This window comes from Plecotus auritus, assembly GCF_963455305.1.
Source record: "Plecotus auritus genome assembly, chromosome: 1".
NCBI lineage: Eukaryota > Metazoa > Chordata > Mammalia > Chiroptera > Vespertilionidae > Plecotus > Plecotus auritus.
The window spans coordinates 80,354,801-80,381,105 of NC_137770.1; the positions used below are offsets into that span (position 1 = coordinate 80,354,801).

Here is a 26,305-nt window from a genome sequence, read left to right on the forward strand (position 1 = left end):
CTCCGCTCCAGGCTACAAAGTTTCAATTGTAGAAGATAAATAAACCCCAGATACCAGGGCCTCCGCCTGGGTCACCGGGGGGCGTGGCCGGCCTGCTAACCACCACAGGCCCCTCGCCCAGGCCGCCCCACGCCCCAAGGGAACCCCCACCCTGATCCGGGACACTCTTCAGGGCAAACCAGCTGGCCCCCACCTGTGCACCAGGCCTCTATCCTATCTAATAAAGAGTAATATGCAGATTGACCATCACTCCAACACACAAGATAGCTGCCCCCATGTGGTCAAAGATCCTGCCCCCATGTGGACACAAGATGGCCACCACAAGATGGCCAGCAGGGGAGGGCATTTGGGAGGGACTAGGCCTTCAAGGGAGAGCAGTTAGGGGTTACCAGGCCTGCAGGGGAGGGCAGTTAGGGGCAAACAGACTGTCAGAGGAGCAGTTAGACATCAATCAGGCTGGCAGGGGAGTGGTTAGGGGGTGATCAGGCTGGCAGGCAGAAGTGGTTAGGGGCAATCAGGAAGGCAGGCAGGCGAGCAGTTGGGAGCCAGTAGTCTTGGATTGTGAGAGGGATGTCCGACTGCCCGTTTAGGCCCGATCCCACTGAGGGGTCCCAGAGGGGTCCCATATTGGAGAGGGTGCAGGCTGGACTGAGGGACCCGTCCCCCCCCCCTCCCCCCCGTGCACAAATTTCGTGCACTGGGCCTCTAGTGTACTAATAAGTAAGAGGTTGCTCTTATTTCCACCCCCCCACTCCAAGATTTTATTGATTTTTTAGAGAGAGGAAGGAAGAGGAGAAAGAAAAACGTTGATGTGAGAGAATAACATATAGGCTATCTCCTGCACGCCACCTACTGGGAATCAAGCCTGAAACCTGGACATGTACCTGGACCAGGAATCCAACTGGCAACGCTTTGGTGCAGGGGAAGACACCTAACCAACTGAGCCAGGGCAAAGGTTGCTCTTATTTTTGAGTGCTGTGTGTCAAGTATGTTCAGTGCTTTATATTCATTTTCCCATGTAATTCTTAACCACCTTGTGAAATAGGTAGTTATTCCTTTTGTTTTATCAACGAGTAAAGTAAGCCTTAGAGAAGTTAAATAAACTGCCCAAAGTCATTCACATAATAATACAAATTATCACTATTCCTAATTAGTAATAATTAGTAGGACTGGAATTCAAAGCCAGATCTCTGGCTCTAAAGCCATTTGCTGCCTTTAGTGCAGAACTTATACTTCCTATGCATTTGTAGCCTTAGGAAAAAAGTATAACACCTAGCATGATATTTGCACTAAATGTGTTTGGTGAGCAAATTGCCTGTTATGTCCAATTCACCTGGAGATACAAAAATGATCCCACAAAGTCTCTACCCTCAAGGAATCTATAGTCAGTCTATTGTGGGAGAGAGAAGTAAATAGGTGATATGTGCTATTTCTGTAGACAAGTTGCTGAGAAAACATAGGATGGGGTACAGAAACTGGACTGGGGAGAAGAAAAACAGTCATGAATGTTTGAGTCTCTGCCTTTCCCTTCAAAACCAAACTTAAGCAGGGTTCTAATAGATTAGCATTCTGGCAACTAGAATGGCAGGGATTAACATATTTCTTTTTAAAATTAGTTTATATATGTATGTTTTTTTCATAAATAATTTTATTTTTTCTTTTTATTATTTTTTAATTGATTTCAGAGAGGAAGGGAGAGATAGATCAATGATGAGAGAGAATCATCGATCAGCTGCCTTCTGCACACCCTCCTACTGGGGATCGAGCCCGCAACCCCGGCATGTGCCTTTAACTGGACTCGAACCCAGGACCCTTCAGTCCACAGGCCAACGCTCTATCCACTGAGCCAAACCAGCCAGGGCTAAAATTAGTTATATTTATATTTTATCTCAAATTACCTGTCTAGTTCAAGTTCATCTTTTAAAAAACATTTTAAACTTTATTTAAAGAATGATCTGGTTTTTAAATATGTTCAATTTATATGACACTATATGTTTTTTCTCTCCATATTTTTCATTATATATAGTAAAAAACACTTCTCCACCCAGCTTGACTCAGTAGTTGAGCCAGGAGGTCATGGTTCGATTGCCTCCTGCATGTACCCCCACTGGGATCTCAGCTGCCTCATGCATGCACCCTCTGGGGATCGAGCCTGCAAACTGGGCACGTTCCGTGACCCAGAATTGAAACGGTGACCTCTTAGTTCCTGGGCGACCACTCAACCATTGAGCCACATGGGCCAGGCTGATCACTGATGTTTCTATCTCTCTTTCCCTCTCCCTTCCTCTCTGAAATCAATAAAAATATATTTTTTTAAAAAAGAAAAACACTCAATGAAAAACAAAACAACTGGTTATACAAATGGCTCATATTAGAAATGCTTGCAAAAAGCCACAATCAATTTAGGATATTTTAACTCAGACGAACAAATTGCATTTCAGGCAACTACTCCAGAAACACCATCTATCCTCAAGAATATCCTACTCCTGCCCTAGCCGGCTTGGCTCAGTGGATAGAGCGTTGACCTGCAGACTGAAGGGTCATGGGTTCAATAGTAGGATATTCTTGAGGATAGATGGTGTTTTTGGAGTAGTGGTGTGCAGGAGGCAGCCGATCAAACTCATCATTGATATTTCTATCTCTCTCCCTCTTCCTTCCTCTCTGAAATCAATAAAAATATATGTATTTTTTAAAAAGAGAATATCCTACTCCTAAGTAAAAAACAACAAAACTTGTAGGTTATTCCCATATACATTTCCCCCTTCTTCTCCTCTAACTTAACCCTACAATAAAGATAAATACTATTTAGGTAATGTATTCCCATCAGTTGTTCACTTACCAAACAATAGTTCATTCAAGTGGACACTTTCTCGGCTGTCATGGAAAACGCCAATAAAAAACCTATTAAATTCAAGTTAGATTATATCTGTCACCTCTTCCTTGTCCAAAACAATTACCATGGAAGAAAATAAATTAAGCCTAGCAATGTCACTTATTAAAGGGTTGGTTGCTATTAAAAAAATGTTTATGGTTTTTCTAGGTGACTGATAATAGATTAAATGACTTCAACACTGTTCTAATCTGAATACAGCAAGTTTCCTCAAACACTCTGGCACCAGTAAAGATGAAATAGTAAAACAGAGGTGGTGAAGAGAAGACAAAAAACAATGAGAGGTGAAATAAGATACAGATAGAGTTCACTTGTCTGCATTTTGTGAAATTAATGAAGAATAGCAAAGACAAAAGCCTAAAAAGATTACAATTTAAGGGCAGCAAACATAAACAACTAAGAAAGTGTAGCTTCAAACACACAATTCTGAAGGAGAACCTAACTTATTTGGGTTAAAGTTGTGGAAAATCAAGTTCAAGTTCAAAGTAGGTTAAACTTTCAACTTCTTATCACCCTGACAATTCAGCAAAGTGAAAATAACCAGGCAGACAAAGAGTTTCCATAAAACTTTCTTTCTTATCTCCCTAGTAAATTCTCTCACTAGGCAGAAAAAAATAAAAAGGAAATTTGTTTTTGATAGTCCTTATCTTTAAAGATTCTTAAAAATTCATGAAGGCTTGATAATACAGGAGAGGGTAAACAGCTGTTTATAGCAAGGAATTGATGTGTTACTGCTGTAAAGAAAAGTTAAAATCAAAAGGAATTTTGAGAGATTATTTCCTTAGCCTTCATTAATGCACTAGAGAAGTTTTTGACAATTTATAAAATTTACAGACTTAAAAAATAGGGCTTCAAACTACAACTATATTTAATACTATAATATTAACCAAGCTTTTAATTGCATGTTGAAAAATCCAAAACCACAATTCCCTCAGGAAGTGTAACTGTTACTATTAAAAGAAAATAATAGGGATAATCACATTCATCAAATTTATTAAACCCAATACTATGCTAGTCACCATAATGTACTTTTGTTCTTTCATTAAAGAATTCTTAGGCCATTCACTATTAAGTTACTGTTTAACTGGTAAATTGAGGCAAAATGCTAAATAACTTGAGAAGTCACAAGTGCAAAGTCCATTGTACAAAACTACCCAACCATGCTCCCTCTTTATGTACTTTTCCAGATATAATTTAAATTGTCTGAGCAAAAGGTGAATTCTAAATTGCTCATAAATTGACTTTTATTGTGGCTTTCTTTTTGCTTGAAAACTCCTTTCATACACTGCCACCGATTCAATTTCACCGTAGGTAATGAACACAGAACTCATTGTGGGGAAAAACAAACCAGAATGTGAGAAAAGAGGTTATCAGATATACAAGGGAGTGAAACAGTTGATTGAAAAACACTTTAACCACAATATTTTTTCTCCATCTGCAGGAGGTCTTTTGAATATTTGTTACCATTTCTCTCCCGAAAAACCCTGTAAGTTCCCAAAGCTCCCAAGTTGAGTACTTACCTGGTTCATCTGAATGCTGAATCCGGGCTTTTATTTCTGCTAAGCTGGTCTCCCCCTCTGGGGGGACTGAAGCTGCTGCCTCCTCCTCAGTGTCCTCTACCTTAGTCACGGTAAAGTGTGGCATTGTTATTGAAATCCTGTGCTTTTTCTGTATTTAAACTTCCTGCCAGTCTACTCCGCCCACCCCTTCCTAGCTGTGTCCCTTTCAGGCTCAGACACTGCCTAAGGGAGACTGACGCTGGGAATAGGGAAGTACTTTCAGCTCACGTGATCAACAACCTTAGAGGGAGTGGAACACTGGAAGACACGCCTTCCACAGCATTTATCTTTCACTTAGCACTCCACCCTTTGCTTATGGTTATTAAACTCAAGAATCCCAAGAACTATTTAGGCAGCTTTCCTTTCCGAGAGCTGCCAAAAGCTGGAGAGTGGGCAGAATTCATGCACTACAGCCTACTGTGTGCTTACCCACATTCATTCAAATATGCACCACTTCCAAAAGTGAAGGGAACCAATAGTTGCTAAAGACCTACTCTATGCTCTTCATTGCACTAGGAAGTTTTTATTATGATCTCATTTAATCATCAGGCTAAAGAACTTGCCCAGTCACAGAGCTTATAAGTGGTGAAGCCCAGCTTAAAAACTTCTAATACCTTTGTAGGTAGGCAGCATAGAAGATGTTTCATGGGGCGGGGGAGGGGGGGGAGCACACAAAGTCATATATTACCTACATTTCATTTGATGAGTTCTTGTATAGCACTGGCTAGTAATCTTGGCTGCACACTGGAATCACCTGGGAAGACTTAAAAAAAAACCACTGATGCCTGGGTCTCATCCTAGATATTCTGATTGAATTGCTCTCAAGTAGAGCCTGGGCAACAGACTCCCTGTGGTTCTAAGGTGCAGCCAAGGTTGAGAATTACTTCTATACAGTATATGGGAAAGAGAACAGTTTGACCTGTTGAGTTTTTGTAACTACTTTTATCATTGAAAGAAACTAAGTCAGGTGTGGTAGTATAGTAGTACCTGGGTGATTTTTCCATACTTACAACTCAGATAGCTATTCTACTAATTGATTCAAAGGAACCTAAAACACTACCAAATTATCAAAGATTTCAATATTATATTCTGGATTCCAAATTCTTGAATATTTTAGAGCCACTGGATATTTCCAGTAGGATCTTGCCTTTCATATTTGTCTTAAAAACAGTTGAATTAGCCCGGTTGGTGTGGCTGAGGTTGAACCAGGAGGTAACAGTTTGATTCCAGTCAGGGCACATGCCTAGGTAGTGGGCTCCATCCCCTTGGGGGTATGCAGGAGGCAGTTGATCAATGACTCTCTCTTACCATTGATGTTTCTATTTCTTTCTCCCTCTCCCTAACTCTCTAAAATCACTAAAAAATATACGTTTTTTAAAAAGAGTTGTGTTATGGCTAATCGTCTATAGTTGATGGACAGGAAAAAAATGACTTGTGTTTATAAATCTGTGTACAGCTTGTGCATCTAAGCCTTGTACAATTTTATCCCGTCTTCTCTCCCATCTAAAAAGTTCCCTAAACTAAACAAGTAGGAAGGTAACAAATTCCTGTTAATCTATGACAGGAGTAATTTGTTTATTAACTTGATGCTTTGGTACCATAGTTGTCAGCAATTTTAAAATAGTTCTCTCTTACAGTGGGCTATAAGTAAAAGTGCAGGGACATAAAGAAAGTGAAGACAAAGTTATAGTACAGAAAAACTGTGGGTGAGAAAGTAGTAAAGTGCTATGTCTGAGGAGTGGTTAGAGAGGGTGGGATGTAAGAAATAGCTGTTTTAGGTACATTAAACTACCACAATGAGGTATCACTATACCTCCACCACCACAATGGTTAAAATTGATAAGACTGACAACACCCAATTTGGAGAGAATGTGAACAAAAGGAACTTTCACACATGGTTACTGGTTCACCTACTTTGGAAAGGGTCTGGAACTTTCCCCTATAACCCATCAATTGCACTTCTAGGTATTCACCCCAGAAATGAAAACATATTCCCATAAAAGGACTTGTACAAGGATGTCCATAGCAGTTTATTGCTATTAGCCAAAACCTGGAAACAACCAGGTGTACTCCACAGGAGAATGGGTAAAGTAACTATGATAAATTCAGACAAAGAATTACTACTATTCAGCTCTAAAAAGGAACAAATCAGTGAGAAATGCAACAATATGGATGAAACGAAAAAACATGATGCTATGTGAAAGAAGCCTTAAACAAAAGAGAAGATAATATTAGAGTCCACTGATGAGGTTTTAGAACAGGCAAAATTAAGCTATGGTACAAAAAAAACAGGATAATGGTTGCCTATGGCAAGATGAAGGTGATTAACTGGGATGGGGCATGAGAGAACTTTCCAAGTGATGGTAATATACAGTTTGATAGAGTTTAGAGTTCCACAGGTGTATAAATTTGTAAAAACTCAGTCAATGTTCACTTAAAATGTGTGTACTTCACTGTATAAAGTTTGCCTTAAAAGAAAAAGATCTGTAAACAAATACTGAAATCTAATAATATGCATTTTGAAGTATTTGGGAGAAGTTAATTGATGCCTGCAATTTACATTGAGTTGCACAAATAAGATGGGAAGACATGTGATAGGACAAGTATAAAATGTTAATGACAGATGCTGAGTGGTGAGTGTGTGGTTATCCTATGTAATAAAAGGCTAATATGCAAATTGACCGAATAGTGGGACAACTGGTTGCTATGACACACACTGATCACCAGGGGGCAGACACTCAATGCAGGAGCTGCCCCCTGGTGGTCAGTGCATGTCATAGCGACCAGTTGTTCCGCTGTTTGGTCAATTTGCATATTAGCCTTTTATTATATAGGATGATGCAGGAGCTGCCCCATGGTGGTCAGTGCACTCCCACAGGGGGAGCGCCATTCAGCCAGAAGCCAGATTCACAGCTGGCGAGCACAGCAGTGGTGGCAGGAGCCTCTCCCGCCTCCGCAGCAGCACTAAGGATGTCCCCCAAGAGCTCCCAGACTGTGAGAGGGCAAAGGCCGGGGTGAGGGACCCCCCCCCCCCCCCAGTGCACGAATTTCATGCACTGGGCTTCTAGTTTACTATAAAAGTCTAAACTTTCTGTATATTTGAAAGCTTTCGTAATAAAATGTTGAAAAAGATACAATGAACTGACACCATTATATAAATGAATAGATAAGTCATAGACTAGGAGGAAATATACAAAGAACTTGTATCTAGAACAGCCGTGGGCAAACTATGGCCCGCGGGCCGGATCCGGCCCGTTCAGCTGTTCTATCCGGCCCGCGGAGCCGAAAGAGCGGAGGGTTCTCTTGCTCTCCCCTCCGCTCCTTTACTTTGAATTTATATTAGTTCACACAAACATTCCATCCATGTTTTTGTTCCGGCCCTCCGGTCCAGTTTAAGAACCCATTGTGGCCCTCGAGTCAAAAAGTTTGCCCACCCCTGATCTAGAACATACAGAAATGCCTTACAACTCAGTAATAAAACAATTCAACACAAAATGGGTAAAGGATTTAAACATTCAAGTCATAAAAGAAGTTACACAAATGGCTAATAAACACTTGAAGAAGTGCCCAACATTATTGGCCATTAGGGAAATGCACATTAAAATCACAATTGAAACTGCTACAAGGATGTAGAGCAAATGTTGGTGGCAATGTAAAATGGTACAACCACTTTGGAAAAAGGTCTGGCAGTTTTCAATAAATTTAGACATACATCTACCCTATGACCCAGCAATTTCTCTTCTAGGTATTTATTTACCCAAGAGAAATAAAAGCATATGTTCATTTAAAAATTTTTGAACAAATATGTTTACAGCAGTTTTATTCATAACAGCCAAATAGGAAACAACCCAAGTATCTGTCAACTAAAATCTAAAAAATCTTAGCATCTAAATATAAAAGCACATCACTTATGGCTCAAATTCTGTTTCATGTAAGGTTTAGGCAGTTACATAAATGCTTTTACAGTACTTTGATTTTAGAGTATTGAATGTTGTTAGAAATTAGAGTCATCAAACGGGTTTGTAATATTTACTTTAAAAAAATATATGGTATTTTTTTAAAGTAGTAGTATGATATAAGCCAGGCTAGGGCAGTGGTTGACTTTGTTGACTAATGAGTTGACTAATGAGTTTGCCGACCACTGGGCTAGGGTAAAAGGCCTTTATAATAGCACTAGGAGCCGGTGGGCCGCGAGGCTGCAGTGGGCACTGGGGCAGGTCTCAGCCCATCCTTTGTGCCAGTGGGTGCGAGCGGCGGCTCTGCTGATGGCTGCAGGTGTGAGCAGGGCCAGCGCCAGTAGTGGGTGTGAGCACCGGGCGGGACCGTGGTACATGGGAGCAAAGAATTTTCAGTAACCACCAGAGGCTCGCCCCAATGACAGCAACCAGCACCCTGCCTTGGTCTGGCGCCCCCACTCACCTGCTCTACCATCCCGCCGCGCCCAATGCCCGCTATGTTCCATGTGCACGTCCTGGTGGTCAGCACACGTCATAGCAACCAGTTGTTTGGTTGTTCCACCGTTTGGTCTATTTGCACATTAGCCTTTTATTATATAGGACTAGAGGCCCGATGCACGAATTTGTGAGCCAGTGAGGTCCCTCAGTCTAGCCTATGGGATCAGGCCGAAACCGGCTCTCCGACATCCCCCAAGGTGTCCCGGATTGTGAGAGGGCGCAGGACCCCACTGGTGCACAATCAGGGCCAGGGAGGGACACAGGAGGTTGACCAGCTGGGGAGGGACCTTGGGAGGGCTCCAAGGCATGTCTGGCCTGTCTTGCTCAGTTGGACCCAGCAGCAAACTAACCTACTGGTTGGCGTGTCTTCCCCATGGTGGTCAGTGCACGTCATAGCGAGTGGTTGAGTGGCCTTAGCATATCATTAGCATATTACACTTTGATTGGTTGAACGTATGACTGGACACTTAGCATATTAGGCTTTTATAATATAGGATAGGATTACTCCATTATACATTAGGCCAAATATTATACACATTATACTTATTTTACTAATTACTTTCAGTAAAACACTTCTTTTGTGACTATGTCTGCTTTAAAAAAAAAAAAAAGCCCTTTTTTTTTTAGCAGAATGGGTCTATTTGGGTAATATTTTCAAAGTACAATTTATTATGCTATACTAATTAGTTATTTTTAATCACAGCTAACAACTTATGATAACCAGCACTGTTTTATTCAACCCATCTATTAAATAAACAAAGACAAGTTAGATTTAGTGAAAAGATTAAAACAGTTAATGGAAAGTCAATGGAAATTTATTTTCAAATAAGGATTTTCTATCAGATTATAATACATTATTATACTATATTATGAAAAGTCAATAAATTTTAGAGCAAATCATGTATTTCCTCTGGGAACTGTATTGTGCAAAAGATATACAAATAATCTAGAAACACACAATCTCATTGCTCAAATGATTCTAAAAAAGAATCTAGTAATTCATGCTAAAAATGGATCTGTGATGCAAGAAAACTATAATAAGTGAGCAGTAACCCAAATCCCTAGAATTAAAAAGCCACATACATTTTGAATGCAGGAATTTTACCAAATGTCATTCTGTTCATTCTTGAGAGCATCTTGTAGATATGATGTTGAGATTTTAGTAACATGTTCAGTAACATTCTTTTTTTTAAATAAAAAATGCAATTAAAGCTTGATCAAAGGTACCAGCATGCTAGTAAAAAGCTGGAGACATATAAAATAGAACAGACTAGATTTCATGAGCACACACAATGTAGACTTAATTCATCTTATCTGTCCACACCTTTTCACAGACTTCTTTCTCCATCTCTCACACACCTCATATGACAAAGTCTTATGCAAATACCTTAAGTGTGCATGTGTACATGCATACACACACACAAGTTCAGTGGGAGTGCTGAGCAAAGAATTTGATATAGAAACAGATTCAAATCTTATGAATCTCTCCTAATCTCCTATAGTTAGTTTGAAGACACCCTTCTGAGAGCTTTATCCACTATTGACATCTAGCCACACTTACCCTTTAAAATTGCAACCAGTTAATATTAATAGTTTTGTGCTTACAGTATTTGGTTTATTAGAAATGGTGTTTTTATAAGAAGTAGTAAAGAAAGTGGAATTTATTTCCAAGCAGTTGCTTCTAATATTATTTCAAAATATTTAGGGTGGTATTCTTTTTTTTTAAAATATATTTTTATTGATTTCAGAGAGAAAGGGAGAGGAAGAGAGAGATAGAAACATCAATGATAAGAGAGAACCACTGATCGGCTGCCCCTGCACGCCCCACACTGGGGATCAAGCCTGCAACCCAGACATGTGCCCTTGGCCAGAATCGAACCCGGGACCCTTCAGTTCACAAGCTGACACTCTATCCACTGAGCCAAACTGGCCAGGGCTAGGGTAGTATTCTTGTTGAATCGTTGCAACCACTAGCTAACAACTAAATAAGTACAAGTAGAAACTAACTATATTACACTTTTTTTTACATATCTTACAAATGAGATTTTAATTAAACCTTTAACAGCACAACTTGTGCCCTATTCTTATTCCTCTTCAGCAGCTAGTACAAGGCTTTGCACATACTGGTGGTTAATAGATTTTTAAAAATCCTTTCACTACACAAAATAATGTTCTGGCTCAAGGTAAATTTATGAAGAACTCTGAGCTACAAAGGTTAATGTTTTATCCTCACGAGCCGCGGTTTGCCGCTCTGTTGACTAATGAGTTTGCCAACCACTGATCTATACTAATAAAAGAGTAATATGCTAATTAGACCAGATAGACCGGACGTCTTCCTGACAAAGTTGGGAGCATGGCTGGCCTGCAAACCCTCAGCGGCCCCAAGCCCAGGCCGGCCCCGCCCCCCAGCCAGGACCCCCAATCCTGATCCAGGGCCCCCTTCAGGGAAGGCCAGCTGGCCCCCACCCATGCACCAGGCCTCTATCATATATAATAAAAGGGTAATATGCAAATTGACCCTAACAGCAGAATGACCAGAACAACTACTGGACCAGTCACTATGAGGCACACTGACCACCTCTTTGTCCCTTCCCCCAGCCATCAGGCACCAATCACCCAATGGCGAATGGGAAACTGGGGGTGGGGGAGGGCGGGGCCAGCTGTGGGCAGCTAGGGAAGATGGCCCTGATCACAGGCCAGGCCTAGGCACCATACCTGTGCACGAATTTTGTGCACCGGGCCTCTAGTCTATATATATAAAAGGTTAAGTGTCTGTCCCACGGGCAGCTATGACGCGCACTGACCACCAGAGGGCAGACGCTCCACACAGGAGCTACCGTGACACGCACTGGCCATCTATATATGTAAAAGGCTAAGTGTCTGCCCAGCCAGTATCTATGACACGCACTGACCACCGGGGGCTCACCCTCAATGCAGGAGCTGCCGTTACATGCACTGGCCATTTAAAAATAAACAGCACCACAGACCTGGCGCTGACAAACCAAAACTCAGCTTCTCTTAAGTGGGACACAGGCCACGCCATCACCCTGGAATGACATCCCAGCAAATCGCAGGTGATGCTGCCAAGACCCCATGGCACAAAATGCGGCCTACAGCCCAGCCCAGCCCAGAAATAGTTGCTGTGGGCACCGGGTAATGATGTCAGATAGCAATGCCTGGCTTCCTCTCCCTAGCAACTAGCCTCCTTAGAGTTTCTTCAGCCCAGGAACCCAACTTGCTTTATAGCCAGGTGCAAACATTTCACAGTTTAACCAAACGTTTGTGAAGCATTTTCACGTGCCTCATCTCATTTGATCCTCACAGAAGTCCTGGAGTAGGTAGATAGGAGACTCGGTAGAATCCTCTTTTCTTTTCATTAGCCAGAAAATGGAGATTTAGAAAGCTTAGAAACTTGACCTGACTGAAAGAAGAAATGGTGGAATTTGAAAATGACTTCATGTTTTCTCACTGCGCAGAATATAGTCAAACACTGCTGCAGTTAAATATTTTACCCTTTGTTCTCCCTGTGTGATCTACAATAATAATCTGCTTTGTGTTGATATTTACTGCTGTGTTGCTGACAACTACCTGGAAGAGAAGTTGGGGTGCTTCACTGGGCTGGAAAAAGTTTAGCTAAATCAGAAAGCAGGTCTAATTAAGCAAGTTCATTCTATATACATAAAATGCTAAGCTGACTCGTGCATGAGCAATACATATAAAGCTCTCACTGGTGCCAATCGCACATGTGTGTTTCAATGTGTCATTGTAGATTGTGAATTTGGTTGACACTTCTATTATAAAGAAAGGACGAATAGTGATATTAAAATATTTCTTCTAATTTATTTCCTTTCAATGTGCATGAATCCATGCACCAGGACACTAGTCAATCTAATAATTCATCCTGTTGAGAGAAATGTGTTTGAGAACTAAAAGATCTGAATTTCTTTAAAATATCTAACTTCAAATATGGAGTTACATGGAGAGAGGAAAGAGATAATATGTGCTAGAGCAGAGATTCTTAAGAAAAATATCAGACTTGCATGAAAGACTAAGTCACTGCCCCACCACATTCAGATAACTCATGCTTCAAAGGGCCATTGGTAGGCAAACACTACCTCACATCCCCTTGAATGTGGTATCATTCGGGTTAGGTAAACATATGAAAGGCTATGAACCATTTCTTGAGAACAGTGTTTTGCAGATTATCTCTGGTAAAGGACTATATTCATTGTGGGCTAAAAATTTTGTTAAAAAATAAAAGTGAAAATTACTAGAAAATGAAATAAAAATACACAAAACGTAAGTTTCAATTTTTATTAAGTTCAAAAGACATAAAATTATTCTATCAAACTACTATACAAGTTCCTTACAAACTCTCAATTTCTGAGCTCATGGCCTTACAGACAGGTAATAAACAGCTCATGGACCAGCACTGTCTGCATACTACACTCTCATAATAGCCCTGTGTTACAGAATCTTGTAAACATTTTAGCAAAAAGAGAATGAGAAGTTCATTATTTAACTTTAGAGCTATAACTGGAGCCTGAAAAGTATACTGGCTCTCATTCTTTAGAATATGTTTTCCTTATTTACCATATTCAGCAAACCCTTCTCCCTCAGATACTGCAACAGTAAATATTAGTTTAAAATATCAAAATGGTCACAAATTCTAAATTTTACCTTACTATGTAGACAATTATAGAAAGAATTAAATAATTATTTTGGTGAGGATCAACTACCATGGATAGCAAGGACTTAAAACTCCTACATCTCGCCCCACCGATGTGGCTCAGTGGTTGAGTGTTGACCCATGAACCAGGAGGTCACAGTTCAATTCCTGGTCAGTCAGGGCATATGCCTGGGGTTGCAGGCTCAATCCCCAGTAGGGGGAGTGCAAGAGGCAGCTGATCAGTGATTCTCTCGCATCATTGATGCTTCTATCTCTCTCTCCCTCTCCCTTCTAGTGACTTTAGAGAAAGCCAATAAAAAACACGTTTAAAAAAGAAGTACATTTTCCTTTAAAAAAATAAACACTTTCTACATCTCAAAATTACATAAGACTGCCTATGAAAATTGATTTTTATAAAATGACATCAATGATTAATATTGTATAATGCATTTGGGGGTAAACAACTGCAAGGTAATACTGTTCATAGAAAAAACACATTATTTTCTGATGGATTCATAATATTGTAGAGAAGGAAGACAAAGAGTTCTCCAAATTAAACTTCAGGAAAATCTGCTTTGCTGAGGCTGAAGAAATCATGCATTCTTCAATATATTTGAGTGTCCACTATGTGCCAGGAAAGAGGAATCCAAAGGACAAGGAACTCGAGATCTTGTTATCCAATTAAGGAATAGACTAAAAGGCAATATAAAACCAGGACTATACATACAAATATATTATAAGCATAGAAAGAACCTTCAGAGCACAACATACTATCACCTTACCCAGTTACTTCTTCAGGGACCTAAACTTGTGAGTCTTTACTAGAGAAAAGAATGCAGTAGGATAGTTGATGAATAGCTACTTTAATTTGATAGCTAAGTCAGTCATTTTGGCTGCTGACCCAAATACGAAAAAGGCATTATCAAAAGTATCTGAGTACTCTGAGCCCTCAGTTTCCACTGTTACTTTTTTTTTCTTACAATATTGTTAGTTCCTATATAAGGCTGCCCATCTCTTTCATTAGTCTAATGTCATTATAGTCCAGGTATGATGGAACCCAAGAAACACCAACCAAAGAGATAGCACTGGCAGTTATTTCATTTCTGTTGTGACATTTCATTCTTTTATTGTGAAATACTTGCTAGATAAGCTTCTAGTCAATACTATAAATAGTGTATAGAAAATAAAAATAGACATTAAGCAACATATTGTCGAAACTTAGGGCATATTTTCAAAAAAGGAAATGAAAACGCAATTCAAAACAAAATGTCCTGGTTAATTTTCATCTCATAGAAAAAGTGTCTTTATAAGTTATTACTTCCTCACTCCCCTGCAACAAAACATTTTAAAATAGATTTGTACTTGGGTCAAAATACAAATATTTATTAACTTTAGGACAGATGGACTAATGCAACTAACTAAATCAATAACTGTTCAGGTAATTCAGCACTACTACACTGCCCTGGTATTTGCACATCATTTGTGTTAAAAAAACAACAACAGTAAAATACACATTGAATAGATTTTCTTTTAGGAACGTAGAACCTTAAGTTATTTGGGAAACACCATTTTATTAACTGCACCCCACTATTTCCTTTAATGCCCCCAATGCCAAAGTAATTGCAAAAATGTACCCAAAACAAAAATTGCATTTCTTTTATGCTTCCTCTTCTGTAATATACAACCGAAGCTTAATTAATATTTCAACAGAGCCAACCATTGTTAGTATAGTAGAGAAAGTGTAATGACAAGAATGGTATCAGAATCACACACATTTTCCTTATTTAACCATATCAGCTTCAGTTTTCTCCTGGATAAGAAATCCCATCTTACCTCAGAAGAAAATTACTTTTTTTTAATGAAAAAAAATCAAAACTGATGATTTTTAGGAAAGGAAAGAATTAACTTTATCTGATAGTCAGGAAAGAGCACTTTCTATTTCCTACTAGTTATTAAATTATTTTTTGAACTAGCACACTGCTAAACTAGAAAAAAATAAATCAACAAAACATAATTTTTACATGCATTTTAGGATGTAAATTAACCAGCCTTGAAAAGAAGTATTATTTTAGATATTTTTTAAAAGCTAGGGGCTAATACTCTCAAAATAGAATAAAGATAAAGATAAATTTCTGTTGAATTCAATTTCTCATAGATCTGCAAAATGAAAATGTACACGTATATACAAGAATGTTTAACTATTAGTGTTTTCTTTTTTAAAACTAGCAATATAAAAAATGAATAGCCTTACCCCAAGGTAAAAGCAGACTCAGCTGGTAAAATGAAGGAAATTCAGATGCCACTTTCCTAAAAATTAAAGCTACCTACCAAATGGTTCCAACTGTAAATAGATGAATACTATCAAGTGAGTATCTTGCACAAATTTCTCAAGGCCATAAAAATGTAATAAGGCTTAGCAATGCAGTAATAAAAATGCAAAGCAGAAGTTGACACTGATTAATTTAGCAAGGAAACCGGAGACTGAAACCCAGCTCTGAGCTAAAATAACAGAAAATTTTAAAAAGAAAAAACAACAACCCAAAGTTAGACTTAAGATATAAACATATTTGTCACTTCCTTATAACTTATACAGGCTTTTGTTTCCCATATCTGTACTTTTCAATTGCAAAAAAAAAAAGAAATCAATTTTAGAAGGAAAAAAAAAATAAAAAGCTTCAGCCCTTACATTCTTTCAATTAAGACAGCCAAAGGTTTTGCAGTCTCTCAGATTAACTTACATAGAATATTGACTTGATTATGAAATTTTGTTAACTCTAAATTCCTCCAATGATTTAATGGTGGTTTAAAATCCTTCAAAAGTAAAATGTATCTGAATATGAGAAATGTTTAAAATATGACAAATGAACATTGTAGAACTGAGCAAAAATTGTAATATTTCCTATTAATCAACTTCTGAACTTCCACAGTTAAAGCAAAGTGCTGTGTGTGTATGTATTATATGTTCTGAAGTTCTGTGTTCATATCTTCATATTTAATTGCTGGCATTCTAAAAAATAGAGCAAAGCACTAATCCTAGGGTTTTAATGGCAATATCTTGTTTTTCCATTTACTTATAACACTTAAAATATTGCATTTGTTTTACCCATTCACAAAATAAAATGATTTCATAATTCCTATAATACAGGCCTCTAAACTTTCATACCCACTGTTAAGAAACACATCACCAAGAAATTAAAACACATATAATTTACATTATTCTGAGTCAACAAGACCACCACATCTAGCTGTGCAGATTGTGTCAGGCCAAAAGGATAGGGGGCTGCAGGCTGTGGGCCAAAATCCAATTTGCCCTTCTCCAATGAAGTTTGGAAGGGGTGCCTTTTTAGAATTTGCACAAGGGTCTTGCTGGTCCACAAGTATTTATTAGGCAAACAGAGTCCACTATCCAAAAGTTTAGAGCATGTCATACTCATAGGCCATTATAAATTGCCTTAAAAGTCAGCATGAGAAACATTCCCCTTTTTCTAACAGCCTTAATTAAAATGGGAAAGCATGACTTTTATGAGGTCCCCAGGTCCCCAAGAGTATCTTCTTCTTTCTTTTCTATTCCAGTACAGGTAATATCAAAGCAAAGCTTATGAGAATCTGGAATTAAGAACATGCCACTGAGAGGAAAAGAATGAAACCCTTGGTGGGAAGATTAGTGAGGACAAAGAAGAGACCACTAAAGATAAAAGAGAAGATGAAGCACCACTTTACCAATCACTGGCATTTAATCAAATTATCTAGAGCATTCTATGACAAACTTCTATAAAAGAAAGCCTTTTCTATTAAAGCACCTAATTGCAGCTCAACGATTTTAAAGTTTTTATTATAGACTAGAGGCCCGGCGCATGAAATTCGTGCACGGGGTGGGGGTGTTCCTCAACCCGGCCTGCACCCTCTCCAATCTGGGACCCCTCGGGAGATGTCTGACTGCCAGTTTAGGCCCAATCCCAACCGGCAGTCAGACATCCCTCTCACAATATGGGACTGCTGGCTCCTAACCGCTTCTGCGTGCCAGCCTGATCACCCCCTAATTGCTCCCCTGCCGGCCTGATTGATGCCTAACTGCTCTCCTACCAGCCTGATCACCCCCAACTGCCCTCCCCTGCTGGGGCCTGATGGCCCACAACTGCCCTGCCCTACAGGCCTGATGGCCCACAACTGCCCTCCCCTGCTGGCCTGATCGCCCACAACTGCCCTCCCCCTCAGGCTTGATGGCCCACAACTGCCCTCCCCTGCTGGCCTGATCACCCCCAACTGCCCTCCCTTGCCGGCCTGATTTCCCACAACTGCCCTTCCCTGCCATGACCCACCTCCTCCCCCACCTCTGTGCGTGGCAATGGAGATGCCGGGACCGGCCTCCTCTGCACCGCGCAGAGCTGCGGGACCTCCAGGCCTCACCACGCAGAGCAACCGCCAGGCCCTGCCTCTACTGTGCGTGTGGCCATCTTGTGGAGAACATCTTGTGATGACGTCACGCGAGGGTGTGATGCCACCTAGGCTTTTATTATATAGGATGTTTTCAAATATACATAACACCACAGAAAACAGTAAAATGCATCCTTTTACTCTGTATCTTCAACTTAGTATATATTTATTGAGTACAAGTTATGTGGCATCACCATTATTCTAGGTGCTGAAGATACCAAAACAACTTTTGTCTCTGTCCTTAAGAGAACCATCAGCCTAATTGAGAAAGATAACATGTAAACAAAACAAAATTAAGTGAAATAGGTTGCTGCTATCTATATATATAAAAGCTTAGGCGACCGTTATGACCAAACAACCGGAACGACTGGTCGACCAGTCACTATGATGCGCACTGACCACCAGGGGGCAGGCGCTCAATGCAGGAGCTGCCCCCTGGTGGTCTCTCACAGGGGGAGTGCCACTTAGCCAGAAGCCGGGCTCACAGCTGGCAAACATAGCTGCGGCAGCAGGAGCCTCTCGCGACTCCATGGCAGCGCTACCGGCAGGCCAAGGGGCGCAGCACCAGCTTGGGCTCCTCCCTGGCTTCTTGCTGCTTTGCACACTGCTACATCCCCTGAGGAGTCCTGGATTGCAAGAGGGCACAGGCCAGGCTGAGGGACCACTCCCCTTTCCATGCACAAGTCCCTGCACCGGGCCTCTAGTATAATAATAATAAGTATAAGGGATATAGGGACTTAAAGAAATAGATTAGTTCTATTCTATCTGGGTATAGGGATGAATCTGAAAAGGTTTCAGAGAGGGTGACTCTTGAGGGAGGGACTTACCTTAACTATTTTTGCATCTCTACCACCTAATGCTGCTCCATAAAAACAGTAACAGCCAGTCTCAGTTGGAATACATGGAGCTCTTTGACTCAACTGGCTTTTAAGTCTACTCCACTTCAGAAACCTACTTCCAAGGCTGTACAATATATCATGTTAACACTGGAACTGCCCCTCCTCTGAAACCATTAACTCCAGCATTCAACTGTCTGACCACAGTCTGATCCTTCCACATCTTTCACAACCACTTTACCTCATCAATTCCTCCAGTCTGTTAGGTCTCCATTTCACCTCAGTTCATCACTTTCCTTTGCTGTATTTTTATACTGTGTATTATTCTAAAATTTGCTATATTTTTCTATTTTTTGTGTTTTGATGTATATTTCTATTGTTGCATTTATCATACAGCATTATAATTTATATGAAAATGTGTTTCCTTTCTCTATTAGATCATAGTTTTCCTTAGACTAGTTATTAAATTCTTTTGATCAGTCCTGTATCCTTAAACACCCAAAACAGAGCCTGACCCATAAGTGCTCAGTAGATATTTGATGAAGGTATGGATAGTGTTCTCGTCATTTTCACCACTACAGATGAGCTCTCCAAAGGCAGAAACAATATCTTACCTGAATATTTCCTATAATTCCTACCAGAGTGCCTCACACATATCAGAACCTTTATTGATTATAAAAGGTTGAAATGTATTAATTACAGCCTGTATGAGACATATAAAAATATGTTCCTTGCTCTCTTTTGGTATTATTCTTTTGACAATCAATTAAGATAATCAAATACTCATGAAGCAAATGTAATAAATGTTCATCCTAGCAGAAGCAAAACGATGTAAATGGAAAGCACTGGATAGAAGTCAGGAGGCCTGCATGTCAGTTTTGGTTTTGCCACTCTGTGATCTACAGTATAACTGTCTCTGTAAGCCTTAGTTTCCTCATTCATTAAAATGAGGTTTGACTCAAATTCAATTCTTGATTACCTGAGATTACCTAACATGCTATGCCTCTTTAAAAATTTTATTATGAAAGTGATACACTCTTAATATAAAAAACTGTACATGTCCTTCTAAATTGTAAGAAAAATTCCCACTCTCCACTCTATTTTCAAATTCCTTTAGTCTGTTAGCGTCTGTTGAGATATTCATTCTCAACAGTTCCTTCTGTATCTTTAAGACATTCTTTAGGCATAAGCAAATACAGTGCTAAGAGTCTTGATTTTATTTACCAGCTGGACAGTCCCATAACTTCTAATGAACCCTGACACAATGAAAGGAGAACAATAAATACTTTGATAGCAAAAAAGATAATTACCTACTTTCAAAAGGCCAACAGTAGAAAAAATTAAAATACAGAACTAAGTATTTAAAACTTCATGCATCACCCCTGCCTTGGTTGTGCAATGTAATGTAAGTAAAAGGTATGTAATAAGAAAACAAACTTAGTTAGCGTGGCAAGCTTCTCTACAGTAAGAAACATGGGAGGCCTCTGAGGATTGTGGGGAAAGGATTGAGAATCATAACAATATTACAACCATAGAAGGATGTGTAGAAAGGGAAATATATATATATATACACACACACAACAGAATTCTAAATATTAAAATAGCAAACACAATTTTGAAATACACTATGAGCTTAAAAATAGAGTTAATTGGCCCTAGCCAGTTTGGCTCAGTGGATAGAGCATCAGCCTGTGGACTGAAGGGTCACAGGTTCGATTCCCGCAAGGGCAGGCACAATGCCGGCTTGATCCCCAGTAGGGGGCGTGCAGGAGGCAGCCAATCAATGATTTCCTCTCATCATTGATGTTTCTATCTCTCTCTCCCGCTCCCTTCCTCTCCAAAATTAATAAAAAATAGAGTTAATTGTAGAAAAGGGAGTAGTTTTCCTATACTAACTCCAGCCCAGAGACAAATGTAGTTTATATATGTCCTAGATTTTCTTGATAACATTCTTTGAAGACCTATGTCTAACAAGGGATTAGAAAGCCAAAGGTGAAATAATTATATTTCTAACCAGTTCCCTTTAATGGTGAGAAAAGTATATCAAAGGATGATAGTCATCATAAGAATAAAAATTTTGAAAAAGAGAAAAAGTAGGCCATTGGGAAAGTAGGAAACTAGTTTCCTCAGAATATGGGGGAATTTGTGATCCAATGGATCCAATGGCTGGACAGTTAATTTCCCTTTCATCTGGTACCAGAGAATATTTAAACATTAAGAAATATGCTAGATATAGAGCCAAGCTTTAACTTCTATACCCACCTAAACAACATAGATTTCACCTACACATAGGTGAAATCCAAGTTTTCCTCTTATAGTATAAAATGATACCACTCTGGACTGTAAAGAATGCTTACAGGTAAGATAACGGCCTGGACAAGAATCCTGTTCTGAAAAGCGAACACATTACAGAAACCCACTTTTTAAAACAAAATACAAATGCAATTCCATAACATATAAGCCACAAGTCTAAAAACATTTAACTATAAATTACCTAATGACAATTACAGCAATTAAAAAAAATTAACACCGATACAGTCTTTATCTAGTATTTTTACAACCTCAATTCAGTATGTAAATAACTATTACTTTGGGGTTAATTTGGAAGAAAGGGAATTATTTTTTATTTTATAATGTAATTTTAATGCTGTGTAAACAGTGTAAAGTTTGTCAAGTTCAAATAGTTAAGTCCAAAAACCAACCTGTAATATCTCCATTAAATAAATGATTAGTTGAAGATAAGTGAATTCTAGGACTATAAACTACCAAATCTACCTTCTCTACAGGCATTGAAAAATACAAACAGAAATAAGGAACTAAAATTATTCTGGTTTCCTCACCCCTTGGGTTAGGAGGAACAGTATTTCCTGACACTAGAAAATGGTAAGTCAGCCTCACTTTCAAAAGTCAGTGGTTGAAGCTTTGGTTTTCAAATTTGGGTAGAATATAATTTTCAGAGTCTAAGATTCTTACAAGAAATTTCCACTACCAGACTTATCCACAGTTAGAATACAGAACTAAATATATAAAGAATATAAAACTAAATATATGAAGCAGTCAGTTCTAAATATATAAAGCAGTACGGCAGTTCTTAAAAAATGTTATGATCTTTTCATTCATTTCTCTCTTCATCACCTCTTCTCACTAAATCCAATGAAAAGGTCCAAGCTAGCCAACACAAATTGATTGGTTCAGGAAGCTAAAAGTCTTCAGTGGTCAATCTAAGTCAGAAGTGGCTTGTGTGCTACTTCCTGACTACAAAGGTTCAATACTCAATACATTCCATTTAAAGTTCAAAGTGAAAACATTACGTGGGAATCAGCCCCTACAAACCTCTTTAGAATTTCTCTATTCAAAAGGAGATAGCACACTAGGTCTACTCAGCCTCAGCTGAGTAAGCTTAGCTACTTGAACTACTGTTTCTGTAAATTATAATTAAAAAAAAAAAGAATTTTGTGATACAATATCTCAAGTCTTTGTAGAAAAGCCAATAACTAATATATGATCAATAACTACTCCTTGTAAATGGCCTTAAAAGCAGACTGTAAAAGTTAGAGCCCCAAAGCGAGCTCTCCACTAAATTTTACAATTTAGGATTCTCTGTGCTGAAAAACTATTAAATTCGTTGCTCTTCACCCTTAACCAAGATACCCATTTCAATGCTAAGGAGACAAAAATGAGGAAGTCAAAATATACAATACTTTTCTTCTTGCCATACACCGTCCACATGCCAAATTACTACTGCATAGGACCACTATGCTACCCATTATTTCAAAGGGCTCCTGATGACTGTATGTATAACAGAAAAACGATCTCTCGGAAGAGTCATCCTTGGTAAATAAACCAATAAAGGAAGAATCCTGTCATCTGGGTTTCTACTTACCCTCAGTAACATCCTGGGGGTTAGAAGTCCGGTCACTGGCTGGATCCAGTGCCAAAGTTGCCAGTGAAGTGGTGGCTCCAGACATCTCACTCATAGGCTCACTACGGCTCGTTTCAGGCATACTCTCCCGGGAGCTAAATCTTACTCGGGAACTGGATCTGGAGCTGAGGTCTGGGCTGGTGTCTGACAAACCTGGAATATCATCAATCTTTGTTGGTGTCACCATGAACCGAACTGAAGCCATCTTGGTGGTGGTTTCTGGAGGATGCATTTTTCTTTTTCTTTTCCTTTAAAAGGGCACAAAGGAAATCCCCGCAAAATCCTTCCTCCAAGGCTAGCTGCTTTTGATCGCAAAAATAGAAAAGATAACTTTAAAAACCACCAATTACCTTGATTTACACCACACAGAGCCCAATAAGAATCTTTATACTCAGAATTCAAGCAGTCTGTACTAGAAAGTGCACTACCAGTAGCTGAAAAATATTTAAGAGGAAAAAAAAAAAGACAAAACGATGTCAATCTCGTGTAACTTCGTTCCTTCAGAATGAAGAGCTAGCTAGCTATTTCTCCTGATCCAGGGCTGCGGGCTCAGTGCCATGATCTGAGAGAAGCAGGTGAAGCCTTTCTTCCTTCGACCCCCAGGTGTCGGCCAAGGTAGTTAGTTCTTTATCTGGTAAATGTCTCACGGTTTTAGTTGAGCCAAGTGCACACAGGCCCACCCTTATGATGCAAATACAGCAGAGAGATTGAAAAAACGGTACCGACCACCTGTTGTATATCAGGTGAATACCCCACAGGTCTGGCTGGGAGGAGGTGTGTGTAGTAGAGCCACCCGAGGTTTTTGAGGCCGATAATCCAGTTGTGTCTGGTGGGAGAGGTGCGCATGCATAACGGGAAAACTATCCCACACGAGGACGGAGAATGAGGAGAGAAGGGTGAGCAGAGGAGGATGCAGGGGCAGAGCGGATTCCTGCCTCTGAGAGGTCTGCGGGGGTGGCCCACCCGCTCTTCTGGCAGAAAGGTCCCTGGGATCTGGGAAGAGAGGCTAGCGGACACCTCGGACTGCAGCTCAGGGTCGTGGCAAGTCGTTGCTAGTCGATCGAGCCCAAGGTCCGCTCGCTATGTTTCTCCTGCGTGTGACAGGACAAGCCAGCCCTTCGCTAGGAGACGCTTTCTCCCCTACCAGGTCCCTGGCGCAGGTCGAGTCCTAGCAAAAGAGGAGACAGCCTCGCAGGCTGGTCCTGGCTGGCTGTGCAGGAGGGGGCGGCGATGACGCGAGGAGGTCGCAGGTGTGGGATCCCGGTGCCAGCTGATGCGGGGTGCGCGCGCAGCGTTGTTTACGAGCCGGTAACTGTTTCGGAGCCGCAGCGCGCCCAGGAGGGCTCGGGCTGCAAGGAGGGCCGGCCCGACGCCAGAACAGCGGTTACGTGACCTCACCGCTCCCGGCCCCCGGTTCGGCGGGCTGTGCTAGCGCCGCCGCAGCCCCTCTCTTCCCTCCCGGCTTGTTCCTCATTCGAGGTTAACTGTCCTAAGAGAAGCCGGGAGCGGTCAAAGGGTGGAACCGTCCCCGCAAGTGCCGGGAGCCCCGCCCAACCTCTGCGGCCCCCAGGGACAGTGCTGCATGCGCGCATGCGCTCGCTCGCTCGCTCGAGTTACAGCGGGACCGGGTTGAGGGGCGGAGCCACGTCGGAGGCCCTGGGCACGACGGGAATTGTAATTGGATGTCCGGACCTGAGCTACCTGCACTTCAGAAAACAAATCCTCTTCCTTCTTAGTCCTGCTTTCTTGCCCCTACCCACTCTGGAGGAATCTCAGGGAGTAGGCCCTGCCCCTTGTCCTCAGGACCGCAAATACCCGCTCTTTACTAAGAGGGCCCCTGAAAATTCATGATTTTTTTGGTTAAGCCTAACCGGAGGATATTTTTTCATTGATTTTTAGAGTGGAAGGGAGGGGAGAGAATCATTGATGTGAGAGAGACACATGGATTGGTTGCCTCCCACAGAGGCCACAGAACCTTGCCTGCAACTGAGGCAAGTGTCCTTGACTGGAGCCCATGTTCTATCCACTGAACCAAACTGGCTTGGGCCATGATTTTTTAAATTATTTTAAATCACAAACCTCCCAATGGAATTTTTATGTAGAAGTCTATTCTAAAGCATTGTGTCAGTGATTTTCAACTGGTGTGCTGCAAGAATTTTTAAAACCTGCAATACCTTACTATTTAGTCAGGGGCACTGACCTCTTTTCCCTTAGATCAGTGGTCGGCAAACCGTGGCTCACGAGCCACATTCGGCTCTTTGGCCCCGAGTGTGGCTCTTCCACAAAATACCACGTGCGGGCGCGCACGTACAGTGCGATTGAAACTTGCGGTAACTGTTTCAGAGCTGCAGTGCGCCCAGGAGGACTCGGGCTGCATGCGCAGAAGTCGGTTTTCGGTTCTCAAAAGAAATTTCAATCGTACTGTTGATATTTGACTCTGTTGACTAATGAGTTTGCCGACCACTGCCTTAGATTGTCAAATAAAAAAATTACAACAGCTATCAGGTGTGAATGTGTCAAAATTACCCCCCCCCCTTTTTTTGTCAGATTGGCAAAAAAATACATATTTTTTGGTGTGCCACAGAATTTTAGTAATTATTTTACATGTGTGCCATGAGATTAAAAAGGTTGAGCCCAACCGGTGTGCCTCAGTGGTTGAGCATCGACCTATGTACCAGAAGGTCACAGTTCGGCCCTAACCGGTTTGGCTCAGTTAATAAGAGCGTCGGCCTGCGGACTGTAGGGTCCCAAGTTCAATTCCGGTCAAGGGCATGTACCTTGGTTGCAGGCACATCCCCAGTAGGAGGTGTACAGGAGGCAGCCCTCTTCCTTCCTTTCTGTAACAAATCAATAAAATATATTAAAAAAATAAAATAAAATAAAGTCTTAAAAGGGCCCTGGCCGGTTTGGCTCAGTGGCTAGAGCATCGGCCTGCAGACTGAAGGGTCCCAGGTTCGATTCCGGTCAAGGGCATGTACCTTGGTTGCGGGCACATCCCCAGTAGGAGGTGTGCAGGAGGCAGCTGATTGATGTTTCTCTCTCATCAATGTTTCTAACTCTCTATCCTTCTCCCTTCCTCTCTGAAAAAAAATCAATAAAATATATTTAAAAAAAAAAAAAAAGGTCACAGTTCAATTCCCGGTCAGGGTACAAGCCTGGGTTTTGGGTTTGATCTCCAGTGTGGGGCGTGCAGGAGGCAGCCAAACAATGATTCTCTCTCATCATTGATGTTTCTATCTCTCTCCCTCTCCCTTCCTCTGAAATCAATAAAAATATATTATAAAAAAAAGGTTGAACATCACTGCATTGTATGCTCAAATTTATGCACTGCTACATATTCCCACCTTTTCCTGTACTTTATGCTGTCTTTCACAATGTATACAGCTGTTAACTCATGTTGTACATATTAAATATGTAATTTGTCAACTATACCCCAATAAAGATGGAAAAAAATGCTATATTCACTTTCTAGTCAGACTGAACATTCCATTAACGAAAACATCTTTATTTTAGACCTGAATAAGATACTTTCTCTTGATCC

General features: G+C 40.5%; 1 protein-coding gene across 3 annotated transcripts in view; it reads right to left on the reverse strand.

Annotated features, from left to right (window-relative positions):
• The window catches only part of SLC12A6 (solute carrier family 12 member 6), a 105,219-nt gene extending 80,865 nt beyond the window's left edge, over nt 1–24,354 (reverse strand). The window contains exon 1 of one of the 3 annotated variants that reach the window (XM_080680423.1): nt 22,726–24,354. In XM_080680423.1, coding sequence (XP_080536549.1) covers nt 22,726–22,996 — 271 coding nt within the window. In that variant the 5' untranslated portion in view covers nt 22,997–24,354. Of the gene's footprint in view, nt 1–4,410; nt 4,550–22,725 lie in introns of those variants that run through there. The other 2 variants (XM_080680424.1, XM_080680425.1) reach the window with 2 other exon arrangements.
• Between the last annotated feature and the right edge of the window lie 1,951 nt (nt 24,355–26,305).